This window comes from Trichoderma evansii, assembly GCF_050947405.1.
Source record: "Trichoderma evansii strain SZMC 28006 chromosome Unknown GGI43scaffold_33, whole genome shotgun sequence".
Taxonomy (NCBI): Eukaryota; Fungi; Ascomycota; class Sordariomycetes; order Hypocreales; family Hypocreaceae; genus Trichoderma; species Trichoderma evansii.
The window spans coordinates 67,603-79,651 of record NW_028145173.1 but is presented as its reverse complement, the minus strand read 5'-3'; the positions used below and the strand labels follow the sequence as shown (position 1 = coordinate 79,651).

Sequence of the window (12,049 nt, the reverse complement as noted above, 5' to 3'; positions counted from 1 at the left end):
TTGACTCAACACGGGGAAACTCACCAGGTCCAGACACAATGAAGATTGACAGATTGAGAGCTCTTTCTTGATTTTGTGGGTGGTGGTGCATGGCCGTTCTTAGTTGGTGGAGTGATTTGTCTGCTTAATTGCGATAACGAACGAGACATTAACCTGCTAAATAGCCTGTATTGCTTTGGCAGTACGCCGGCTTCTTGGAGGGATTATCGGCTCAAGCCGATGGAAGTTTGAGGCAATAACAGGTCTGTGATGACCTTGGATGTTTTGGGCTGCACGCGTGGGCAGCATTTACATTCATTTATCAGAGAACTTCATTGAAGAGCGTAGAGATTGGATGGGTAAATGGTAACATCACGTGTCTTATACCAAAGGAGCATCTGATTGTTTTATAACGCCCAATGCAATAAGTCCTAGTGTAATTGTTGTATATTTTTGTTTTCCATTCATTTTAACAAGATATACCATGATGGGCTATAGGACAAGTACGAATATCTACGAGGTACCTACATAGTATAGAAGAGCTGTCACTGGCACGACAGAGCTTTTCGGCTTACGACTCAACCAAACAAGAATCTCAGCTTGTCGCCAGCGAGTTGCTTGTATAAACCTGCAATTTTATACCTGTTAAACATAATTAGCATCAAGTTGGAATACATCAAAAAGTTCAAATTTCAGCCATACATGCTTCCCTCAAAAGGGTGATGGTTTAATACCTGTGTATACTACTGTATATACCTACGGAGCATCATATTGTATCCACACCCCACCTATAATCGCAGCACCAAGTACGTACCTTGTCCTGCGACCATGCATGTACCTCCAGCTACAGCTTTACCTCTCACCACCAAAACTCGACCCATCACCACCACCGCCACCACTCTTCTTCCACTCTACGACCTCCAACTCGCCTCTTTCTCCTTCTTTTCTTCTCCATCCTCTCTCCTACCCTCAACAAAACCAATCAGCCACACAAAATGTCTCTCTCCCCCCCTCTCCCCCCCTTCAACTCCTCCGACCCAACCGCCACGTTCCTCTCCTCCTCCACCCTCGACTTCCTCCTCATCGAGCTCGTCCCGCTCGCCCAGCGCGTCACCACCGAGCGCGACTTTGCCTCTCCCTCAGCTTCAGCCTCAGCCTTGGCAGCAGACGGCGCCCTGCAATCTCCTCCCCATAGCGCAACGACAGCAAAGTCCGATGCTACATCTGGCACAGTCGTGGGCGACGCAGCGGCGGGAGATACTCCCAAGAGGATAGACGACGAGGAACACCTCGATGCGGTGCATTATAGACTTGAGGCGCAGGGATATCGTGTCGGTCAGGGTCTTGTAGAAAGGTGTGTACATATATATCCTCTACAAAATAAACACAGACATGCATTCCCCTCTCCAGCATGAGAAATAGTAGCTAAACAACTCCCGATTTTCTTTTGGCGCATAACAGATTCTCTCGCGACCGACCTCGCTTCAACGATACCCTCGACGTAATCAAGTTCCTCTGCAAAGACCTGTGGTCTCTCGTCTTTGGCAAAAACATTGACAACCTCAAGACAAATCACCGAGTACGTGCGCCGCAAATACCCCTACTATGACGAAGATCGCATCAATCACAATAACCCACCTGCTTACACATATCTCTAGGGAGTCTACGTCCTCACCGACAACGCCTTCCGCCCATTCTCGCGCATGAGCACAGAAACCGGCAGCCAAGCCGTCGTCCGAGCACAACCCGTACGTCCAACAAGAAGCGGTTCTCTTTTAAATCCAATCAATCACATGTTATCAGTCTAGTCGTTTGCTTATACAAATTTCCATTCTTCCAGTTCCTATGGTTCCCCTGCGGCATCATTCGCGGCGCATTAGCTGCTCTGGGTATCAACGCCACCGTTCAAGCCGAAGTCAATGAGCTACCGGGAGCCATATTTCAGATCAAGACCATCCCCGCCAAGCCATAGTAACCGAACCGCTAAACGACAACTTTGCGCACTTAGAACTAAGAGAAAGATGAGAACATAAAGGGGTGGACGAATAAGCCATGTGCGAATAGACGACGAATCCGCCTTTTTAACTTCTTTCCCAGACAAACAAATCCATTACTCAGCTTCATGCAACTAGCAGAGAACTAATAATCAATGGGGGCGAGAGGCTATCCGACAGAAAAGGCTTCGCATGGGAAGGGGTAGAGACTGGGACATTTTACAGCCTATGAAAGAAAAGCAAATCATCAGCCACCCTGCTTATGCGCGTATATATATTATACCAAGTAGTCATAGCTATTGTCCGCAAGACCGGCTCCATCGACACTAGAACAGGCTACCAGCACATTTGGGGAATTGGAGGAAAGTATTTACTTTTGGGGAGGGTTGTGGGCGAAGTCAACGCCCTTCTTGATGTTGGCCTGGAGACCCTCAACAGCCTTGCCCAAGAGCTCCTTCTCCCTCTCGGTGATGCCCTCCAGAGGGTTGGTGACCTTCTCGACACCGTTGGGCTACAAAACGTTAGTCAAAATGTACTATTAGAATTGGAAACTCTTGGTTCTTGACTTACTCCAAGCTCGACAGGGACAGAGAAGAAGTCAACGCCAGTAGCCTTGGCGATGGCCTCACCGCCGGGAACACCAGGCAGGTAGACGTAGCTGGGCTCAACAAGGCCCTTCTCGCCCTTGGCAGCGCGGAGCACCTTCTCGGCGAATCTAAAGTTTTCATGTTAGTATTTACGACCTGGATGGAGGGAAACAACGTGAAGGGGGATCCTACCGGAAACCGGCATAAGCCATAGACAGAGTAGCGGAACCAGCACCGTCCTTGGCCTTGACGACCTCGTCACCACCAAATTGCACACGGTTGACAAGAGCCTCGTACTTGTCGGCGGGGATGGTGACAGCAGGGTTGGCCTTGCTGACAAGGGGCAGGATAGTCTCGCCAGAGTGGCCACCAACGACGGGGATGGTCAGGTTCTGGGGCTGCTTCTCGCCAACAATCTCGGCAACAAAGGTCTCAGCACGGACAATGTCGAGAGTGGTGACACCAAAGAGGCGCTGGGCGTTGAAGACCTTCTTGGCTTTGAGGACCTCGGCGGAGATGGGGACAGTGGAGTTGACGGGGTTGGAGATGACGAGGATGAAGGCCTTGGGGGCAACCTCGGCAATGACCTCGATCAGGCCCTTGACGATGCCAGCGTTGATGTTGAAGAGGTCATCACGGGTCATACCAGGCTTGCCTGTGAGCAATTGTAGCGTTAGTAGCTGTAGCAGATAATATCCAATCACATGTCGAAGCTTTGAACAGCCCCAGATGGATTGTAACTGTAGCTAGCCATAAGACGTGATACGTACGGGGAATACCAGCGGGGATGACAATGATATCGGCATCCTTGAAAGCGGCCTTGGCGCCGTCGTTGGCGGGCAGGTAGCCGGTGACCTTCTATTGAGGAGGAAAACAGTATAGCGTTAGCGATGCGAAGCTGCGGAAGTCGGCCCAAAGGAAGCTCGGGGACATGGCACTCGGCGATGCGGCGAGTCGGGCGAGCGAGACTGGAGCTTACCGCAGGGGAGGAGATGTGAGAGAGATCGGCGGCAACACCGGGAGTGTTGACAACATCGTACAGAGCCAGCTCGTCGATGAGAGGACTGGCCTTGAGGAGGAGGGACAGAGGCTGGAAGCGAAAAGATGCGCTGTTAGCTTGGGGATCCGATTAAGCAGATTAAGAGAGAATAGAGGGGAAAGAAGATGTCCATACCTGTCCAATACCTCCGGAGGCACCAGCAACAACTATTGCGCCAGACTGATCAGTATCACAGGCTACATGCAAGCACAATTTCTCATGACGCGAGCTCTTAAAACAGCTTCTTTGTTGAGCCTGGTGCGGGGTTGAGGGGCAATGCAGCTCTAGGCCATGCTGGTTGAGTTCATACCTGCTTTAACCATTGTGACGGTTTTGTGTGTGGAAAAAAGAAGAAGAGATGAAAAAAGAAGTCTTGAAGGTTAGTAGAGGAGGAGGAGAGTTTGAAAGAAGAAGAATGGAGGAGGATAAAAGAAGTCTGTTCTCTTTTTTTCTAGGAGGGAAATTGCGTGAGATGGCTCTTTCTTGTATTTGGCTCTTTCCGCCAAGGGGGGGGGCGTGGGATTCTTGCGCTATAAGTTACAGTGGACTAGCACTTTAAGCTGCTTTTGGCCACCCGAAGCCAGAGTTGTTTGGAGGGGTAGCCAGCGCCTGTGTCTACTGGTGCTTGGAGCTGTAACTCCGTATGGTAATAGTATATGCGCTGCTTTCGCTCTGTTTGGCGCAGAGGCTGACCAATCGGGAGGCCAGAAACAGCCGCATTTCGATACGATATGTCTAATATCTATTACTATCTACCGCAGCGCCTCTTCATTATGCCGCTCTCAACGCATCAGCAAAACACTGGTGAATCTATCCAGGTGTCTTCATCTCCCATCGTAATATTCTCATAGTCAACATCTGCACATGCATTGCACAAAACAGATACACACACGCCCCCGTCATGTTCCGATCCTAATCCTCTTTTCCCGACTAAATGTGCCGAGAAAAGTAAACAGTAGTCATTAAAAGGCTTGTGATTTGCAACGGCTCGGGGAGAGTAGTGTAAGTTTTGTTGCACTTTTGGAGAAAAGCCGGGGTGTGGAGGCGCCGCTGGTTCCGAGGTCTACCGGGCCCGGCGGCAGCAACACCTGGAGATCTGGGATAGAGTAGCCGAGCTATCGCGTGCAATCGGAACTGGGCGATGATGCGAACTGGCTAATGCATGTATAAGTCGCTGGATAGCATATGTGATGTTCTCTTATGTTTACGCTAAGAAGGGTTCGGTAAGGAAGATGATGGCTTGGCCCTGGTTGATCCAAGTCCGGCAAAGCAGGCCGGAAAGGTATGTCGGACACCTCACGGGGCTGAATATGCTACAGGCCGGGCTATGTTTCCGTCGCATTGCAGCCGCCTTCCTGACAAACAGCCTTTACATTTAGTATAAATCGTCAGGCCAAGCAGCAAGTATCGACACCAAATTCACTCAGCTCAAGCTAGGCCGACGACTACTTCTTATACAACATCCAATGCTAGACATATGACATCTACTCACACAACTTCACATGCTTCACACTCATCATCGCAAAGTAGGCATTGTAAGAATCCATTGGAATTATTTTTCTTCCTCATGAACTCCATATTGCGGCCCCTCATCGGCAACCCCAACATTGGTTTGTTCGTCTCGCCCGAACCGTTTCGGGAATCCAACCGCAGCCCCAGCCGTGGCAAAAAGGCCAACAAACATCTCAAAAGGACGAACGCCCATAAGTCATAACAATGGACCCGTCTCCCCTGGATTCGTTCCTTTTGTACCAGGCCTGCCAATGTACAGTATAAAAAGAATAATAGCCCGTCAGACCCCTACTTCCAGCCCCAGCCAAACTCCCATGCTCATCCCCATAGTTCTTTTTTCAAAGCGCTATTCCCCACATCTCATTTTTTGTTTTGTCCTATCGTTTAGGACTCGCCAGCGGAAGCAGCCAGGGCCTTCTTGCCCCTCAGCTTGGGCTCGGGGTCGGCCTTGACGGGGAGCTGAGACTTGCGGATGGCGGAGGCACGCTCAACGGCGGCCTCACGGAGGTCAGCGCGGTAGCCGGACTTGGCGACCTGGCTGGCAACAGCCTTGTAGGTCCTAAATTACACCGACAGCCATTAATATCTTGTTTCCCCTCTCTCCATTATTGTAGAATTTTTCCAGGAATTCCGTAAAACACTTACTTGCGGGTGGACTTGCCGCCACCAATGGTGGTGGTAGCAGAGCTCTTGGCGGGCTGGTTGGCGGCAGCAGCCTTCTTGCTGACGACAACAACACCACCCTTCTCACCGGCGGAGATACCAACAGCCTGTATAGCACTTCGTTTAGTAACAAGATTCGGAGTTTGGATATTCGGGTTTGCGTATGTGTTTCGGGATCGAGGACATCATGTCGTTCGTACCTTGTCGTTGACAAAGCCAGCGTACTACCCAGCTAGTTAGCCCTCGCTCAAAAAAAAAATTACATCCCCCTCCATAGTCCAGAATCGTAATATCATCTCGTACCTTGCGGCTGTGCTTGTTGGTCAGGTTAAGGGGGTCGCGAGACAGCTGGATACCGCCATTTACGGCAGCACCGGTCTTGTGGAGGTAGCTGTTGTTGGATCCTGTATCACAAATCTTCGTTTAGCCCATTATCCTCCATCTTTGCTGTGATCCCTTCTCTCTCCTCCCGCCAATTCGAGCAAGAAAGAAAAAATGTCGTCGGTAAAACTCACGGACGATCTCCCAGACGAGGTCTGAGGAAATGTTGGGGAGAGAGGCAGCCATTTTGTCGGTAATCGTGAAAATTGATGTGTTTCGCGACGTCAAGGTTCGTTTCTTCCGCTGGGATCTCGAAATTGGGAAGCACACTCTTCTGTCTCTGCGGGAAATGTGTGGGCTCGCTTAGCTGCCGCATTCCGGTTAGCGCAAGTGTGCTGCGGTTATCGTTCCTTATCGGCAGAAGCGGAGGTCCCTGTGGCTGGAGGGCCACATGCTGCAAACAGGGAGCTTGAATGGATCCCGCACAGCCACGTTTCGCGATTCAGCCGCTTTTGATGAGGCAACACGTCAGACGGCGGCAGATGAGGCCCTCGTAAAACCCGTTCGATCCAGCAAATCGCGGCTTCTCCCAGGCCACTAAACAAAGGCATCGCCCAACCAACATCCTGCTAGCCATGAGCTGGTCTGTCTGCTAGTCGCCGCATCTCCAGGCTTTTATTTCTTTCATCTTTTTCACGCCACGAGCTTCTTCTTCCCTTTTCTTTTACTCTTTCCCTTCTCCTATTCTATTCCAACAACTCTCGACGTCGTCATCCGAGATAACCGAAACAACATCAAAGCAAATTTCTAATCAACATGTCGTACCTCCTCTACTCCATCTCCTTCGCCCTCTTCGTCGCTGCCACAGCGCTCTTCTTCACACGATCCTGGTGGCTGCGTCGCCTCCACGAAATCCATCTCCCGGGCTCTGACTATCTCTACTCTCGTCTGGACTCATCCTTTGCTGGTGACATTGAAGCTGGCCTGTCGAGCAGCACATTCGACCTCAACGGAAACATCGAGGATGGAGATGAGCGCGCTGGTTTGGACGAGGAGAGCAAGATTGCCATCCTCAAGATTATGAAGAGACGGCGCATGAAGTTTGACCAGGCGCGCAAGGTCTACATGGAGGAGCGCTTCAAGGCCAACGGCATTGGCGCGGATGGCCGGCCGAGAGATCCCAAGTTTGTCAGCTTCTCATGAAAACAGCAACATGCATGAGCGACTATCTTTGGTGCCAGCGTTGATCTTGCCTTGATATACTATCTGGGTCGCTTACAACGACTTTAACTTATACCACCCGTGATTCCGCAATATGTCTCGCGCGGATATATCGCTGTGATCTTTTCAGAGTGTCTCGTCTTTTTTTTTCTATCCTGTCATTTTTTACCTCTTTTATCAGCCTGCGCTTGGTCGCACAAGTCCACTCGTTATCCACTCTCTTATACTATCTTTTTTCCTTTCTTATTACTGCTTTGTCGACATACAGAAAAGCAAAACCCCGAAAAAAAACCGTCAGTGGATGCATGCAAATCTACGTCATGCGCGACTTTTGTTTTTTTCTTTTTACTCTTACAGAACGCGAGCGTCACATTTTTATTTCACTGATTTCATTCTTGTCTGAGCTGGAGTTTTGGGGAAATTGTGTCATTATTATTATTACATTCACCGGGCAATATGCGCCGGTGTGTTTGATATCAGTCTTTAGATGAGCTATACTATACATCATTCAAGAGACTTTTGCTTTTCGTATTTTTGTTTCGTGGTCCCATCTGCCTCTAAACGCCTCTGCCACCCAAATATGCTTTGAATGATCCAGTTGTAAAAATATCCCAATCATGAAAAGGGATTTCCTCATCTTGTGTCCCACCCAACGGACTTTTTGGAAGAAAAAAACAAGTATATACACTGTATGTTTGAAAAGAGAGAAAAAAAAGTGGCAGATTATATAAAAGTGTATGGAACCAATCAAACATCTCGCCGCAGCATAATGAAACTTTTCATGGTCATAAAGTGATGGTTGTAAAAGTGAAGAGTGCAAAATTGAAATTAAATAATGCACTTATTTGTTCTTCTTGGTCTTGAGGTCAGGACCATAGGTTCTGTCATCAGAACCCTCGACTTCCAAGACGGTCTCGTCGACGGCCTTGGACTCGGCCTTCCACTTCTCCTCAGACATCTTGATGTCCTTCTCGAACATCCACTCCTCGGGCATTCTGTAGGTTCCGCCCATGCGGTCAAAGGCAGTGAAGAACTGGCCGTAGTTGACCTCGAATCGAGAGTGGTGCAGCGAGTGGCAGGCGGCGCCGTTGACGACGGGGTTGTTGGTGAGGTACTCGCCGTCGTGGATCATGATGGTCCAGAAGTTGACAAAGACGAAGAGGAAGACGTAGGCCATCTTCTGCAGCGGGAAGATGAAGGGGAAGATATGGTAGGGGATAGACTGACAGAAGCCATCAACGGGGTGGAAGGCATGGCTGGCGTAGGGCGTAGGCATGATCCACTTGTGGTGAGGCTTGTGCAGGCCCTTGTAGATTGACGGGTGGTGAAGGCCGCGGTGAATCCAGTAGATGCAGAAGTCGGTGAAGACGAGGAAGAGCGGGAACTGGAAGAAGTTGTACCACAGACCGGGGCCCTGCTCGGTGACGTCGTAGAGCTTGCCGTAGCCGCGAACTTCCAGCAGGAAGACGGGCGCGGTCAACAGGGACATGAGGGGCATAGACTTGTTGGTGTGGACAATCTCGAGCCAGATCTGGTTCTTGAGGTACTTGGGGTGGTTCATGATGCGCTTGTCGAAGATGAAGAAGAAGGACAGAGAGGCAAAGATGAAGTAGACGATAATTCCGAAGATCCTATACAAAGCACCCATTGTTAGCCAAATTGTATCTCCGTATATAGCAATTGTGCAGCTGTTAAAGTCGACTGCAAAAAATTGCATTTCTTCAACAGCCTCTTTCTATCCAGCGTTCACGTACCAAGTAATGAAGAAGAGAGTCGCTGCCTGGCGGTAGATGTTATCTCGCGTCATGGAGCTCATGTACGCCGCCTGGCTGGGCTGGAACGAAATGTACTGCGTCGCAGGCTCATAAGACCATGACGACAGGGCCGCAGCCGAAGCATTGGCAGCTGCATCGGGGAAGTTGTAGAGCGCCGCCTTTAACGGGAAGAGATAGGCGTAGACATGGTCGGCGATGAAGGTGTCGGTGACTTCGAGCACGACATCCATGGTGGGCGAGAGTGAAAGGGCAACACGCCTCGATTAGAACTGATCAGAGACACCCAGGAGAGAAGAAAAGAGGTGAATTTGTGGTTGCGCGGGTTCGGAGATGGCGGGCTGGTCGCGACAGCGAAGAAGGGCCAATTTAAATACTGATCCTAGTCGGACTTTCGAACAATAAGAGAAAAAAAAGAAAACTGGGGCACACAAGTCAAGTCAGGGGTTCTGCGGATGGTTGCTGCGCTCGCCCGATTGAGGTTTGGCGCAGCCAAAAGTGCAAAGGGGGGGAAGAGGATCAGATAAAGAGGGGGAGACGATCAATTCGATTGCTAGAGGGTTTGAGAGCTGTCAATTGGCTGCAGAGCCGGGGTTTAAGAGAGAAACAGTGCTTGAATGAGGGCGACGATACTATGTTATCAAGCAATGACGGTGTTCTTACACGGCTCTTATATACGAATCTCAAAAGCAGATGCCTAGATTTCAGCATATACCATACACAGCAGCATCCAATGAAATCACCGATCTACTCCGTAAACGCGCATCCGTCTCTCCCTTCCAATCCTCTTCGTATCTGCCACTATTACCACCCAACTGCAAAACTAGACACCATCATACCAACGCATCTCGCTGGCCCGCCCCTTTCCACGGAGCTTGCTCGACCCGGCGCCAGTTTATGGTGTGATTTCCCGAAGCTCTACGGCTCTCCGAATCAGATCCAGAGAACCAGCGCATCAAAGACTGCCTTAAAGTGGCCCGCCGAGCGGAGCCGAGCCAAAAGATGGCCAGAGAGCGAGCTGAAAATGTCCTGATATCGCGGAATGCGCCTGAGCCGTGCGAGGGGACCGTGTTATGTAAGCCGCCAGCTTTGCGGGGAGCCGAGAAATAAAACGTATTCGCGCTTTATCGATACGAATACGCGAAATGCATGACATGCGGCGATTGCGGCCACCGAATGGATATCCACTGTGCTCCGAAGCAAGGTTGGGATTGGCAGGCAAATCAGATGCTGTTTACTGTAGAGTGCGGTAGGGCAGCTTTTTGCCCGTTTTACCCAGGCCAGAGGCCATTCGAGCCCGACCATTTCCACTCACACTCGCCCGCTCTGACCGCCAGATCGTAGTCCGATAGGCTGTTTCAGGGCAATCGAGTATGCTTATTCATACCGCACGCAGAGGCAGAGCACGTACTCGTATCTGTACGGCGTGTAATTGCTACTCCAGCTTTGCCCACAATTTGCAATTTCTGTCGTGATTATCGTGCGTTGCTGCATCGCGATTTAATATACCTTATCTAAACGTATGATATTGAGAGAGTTTCCAAGCATCGCGGAGATGAGGCTACTCCTATCCTATTGTATATCATAACTGGTAGGACGCGGTAGCAGCACAATGACAGTTGTCTTACTTTCAACATCAGCTCTCTTCAAAATATGCATGATCAAATGTAAACGAGCGTTTCTTCTCCCAAATTCGGACTGAATAGGTAGGATCGCAGGATTGCCTCGCATGGCAGTGCCGCGTTGGGCATCGCGGTATTAGACGAGGTCTACCAACTACTTCCGCAAAGGGAAAAGACAGCAGACATCTCCAAAGGACATTCACATCCTTGCCTACGAAGTAATTTTATCGGGAACTACAATTGTCCGACTTCTTTTCTCATAATCTCGGGGTATTCATATCTCCATGAGGAAGAAACTTGCCTTTCAGGACATGAGTGGTCCATTCAGGTTGACAACCAAGCGAGATGAATCTCGGCTAGCGCAATAGCATCAATCACGATATCAACGGCGATAAACCTACAACGTAGATGCCTCGCAACCAGGCAGTCATACTGATGGATGTTGTGTGGGTTAACACGATTCAAATCTTTGTATAAATCCGAACGTTGTCCGGTCCGTGATCGCCGAAAGCCCGGATCGCGATACCATCTCCATGCTCATAGCGCAGGTGGGCTCGGCATGAGCACGGAACGAAGCCGGGATTTGCTAGCACCTTTATTCCGCGGAGGATCACGCCCTTCTATTTAATCTTCACTCGCCTCTCTACCGCGCACCGTACCTGTGCCCAGGCCACATGTAGCGTCGCCTGGGATTAATTGCGGGTAGATACCCGGCCCTAGCCATGCGCTGAGGGAGGTTTGCCGGGTAGCAGCGTATAGCGTGGGCTAGGGTTCGGCGGTTTGGCGATTGACGCTGCGAGCGGTACGGAGTGCGGAGGCGGTCTTGGCTGCTTTGCGTGAAGATATGCTACGCCTGATTTATATGACGCAGCTCATACAATGGATGCATAAACACGTTGTCTCTACATTGGTATTCAATGATTTTATTTCACTTTCTTAGGCGTATAGCTACAATGTCTCTCGAGATACCAATTAGCAACGCTAACGTATTCCACAGACATTGGCAAAGCTTGAGTGAAAAGCCAAGTAAAAGCACATTTGGCCGAATATCTCTAGGGTAGCCAAGTCGCACATATCTGCGCCTCAATTACGACGGGGGTTCTTCCTTATGTGGACCGTATATATGGAGTACTGCAGATACAGTAGCGTTCACATATGACAGCTTACAATATATGGGCCCTACCTTTGATGCGCAAGGGCTAGGGTTTTCCAATGATTCCACGTCATGGTGAGTGCTCGCAAAAGACATGTGCGACCACACCGAATATTGCACACATGATGCCTCTGCCTTGCATGCATTGATAGGATCAATGGACATTCCTGAGGACGATGATAAAGG

At 50.0% G+C, this 12,049-nt stretch overlaps 5 protein-coding genes across 5 annotated transcripts; 2 read left to right on the top strand and 3 right to left on the bottom strand.

Moving 5' to 3' along the window:
• The first annotated feature begins 608 nt into the window (after window positions 1-608).
• Window positions 609-2,249, top strand: GGI43DRAFT_272367 (transport protein particle component). Its single transcript, XM_083201102.1, has 4 exons — window positions 609-1,333; window positions 1,441-1,558; window positions 1,638-1,727; window positions 1,820-2,249. Exons 1-4 carry the CDS (start codon window positions 975-977, stop codon window positions 1,949-1,951), a joined length of 699 nt encoding a protein of 232 aa, XP_083055591.1. The 5' UTR covers window positions 609-974; the 3' UTR covers window positions 1,952-2,249.
• Window positions 2,250-2,343: 94 nt separating this feature from the next.
• Window positions 2,344-3,922, bottom strand: GGI43DRAFT_388503 (lactate/malate dehydrogenase; the record flags this gene model as incomplete). Its single annotated transcript, XM_083204083.1, has 7 exons — window positions 2,344-2,484; window positions 2,544-2,688; window positions 2,753-3,215; window positions 3,331-3,418; window positions 3,540-3,650; window positions 3,735-3,766; window positions 3,910-3,922. The coding sequence occupies 7 exons, from the start codon at window positions 3,920-3,922 to the stop codon at window positions 2,344-2,346; spliced, it is 993 nt and encodes a 330-aa protein (XP_083055590.1).
• A 1,573-nt stretch (window positions 3,923-5,495) lies between these two features.
• On the bottom strand, window positions 5,496-6,341 carry GGI43DRAFT_388502 (ribosomal L28e protein family-domain-containing protein; the record flags this gene model as incomplete). The annotated part of the gene is made up of 5 exons (XM_083204082.1): window positions 5,496-5,670; window positions 5,757-5,881; window positions 5,975-5,998; window positions 6,078-6,178; window positions 6,290-6,341. The coding sequence occupies 5 exons, from the start codon at window positions 6,339-6,341 to the stop codon at window positions 5,496-5,498; spliced, it is 477 nt and encodes a 158-aa protein (XP_083055589.1).
• Window positions 6,342-6,808: 467 nt separating this feature from the next.
• Window positions 6,809-7,459, top strand: GGI43DRAFT_272249 (DUF2015 domain-containing protein). The gene has a single exon (XM_083201101.1). It carries the CDS (start codon window positions 6,912-6,914, stop codon window positions 7,296-7,298), a length of 387 nt encoding a protein of 128 aa, XP_083055588.1. The 5' UTR covers window positions 6,809-6,911; the 3' UTR covers window positions 7,299-7,459.
• A 523-nt stretch (window positions 7,460-7,982) lies between these two features.
• Window positions 7,983-9,521, bottom strand: GGI43DRAFT_272247 (sterol desaturase family protein). The gene is made up of 2 exons (XM_083201100.1): window positions 9,071-9,521; window positions 7,983-8,947 (listed from the first exon to the last, which is right to left on the bottom strand). The coding sequence occupies exons 1-2, from the start codon at window positions 9,319-9,321 to the stop codon at window positions 8,158-8,160; spliced, it is 1,041 nt and encodes a 346-aa protein (XP_083055587.1). The 5' UTR covers window positions 9,322-9,521; the 3' UTR covers window positions 7,983-8,157.
• Between the last annotated feature and the right edge of the window lie 2,528 nt (window positions 9,522-12,049).

Coding starts and splice junctions, on each gene's coding strand:
- GGI43DRAFT_272249 (XM_083201101.1), top strand. CDS start 6,912: ATGTCGTACCTCCTCTACTCCATCTCCTTCGCCCTCTTCGTCGCTGCC.
- GGI43DRAFT_272247 (XM_083201100.1), bottom strand. CDS start 9,321: ATGGATGTCGTGCTCGAAGTCACCGACACCTTCATCGCCGACCATGTC. Junction 8,948..9,070: donor ACTCTCTTCTTCATTACTTG/GTACGTGAACGC, acceptor TGCTTTGTATAG/GATCTTCGGAATTATCGTCT.
- GGI43DRAFT_272367 (XM_083201102.1), top strand. CDS start 975: ATGTCTCTCTCCCCCCCTCTCCCCCCCTTCAACTCCTCCGACCCAACC. Junction 1,559..1,637: donor ACCTCAAGACAAATCACCGA/GTACGTGCGCCG, acceptor ACATATCTCTAG/GGAGTCTACGTCCTCACCGA. Junction 1,728..1,819: donor CCGTCGTCCGAGCACAACCC/GTACGTCCAACA, acceptor CCATTCTTCCAG/TTCCTATGGTTCCCCTGCGG.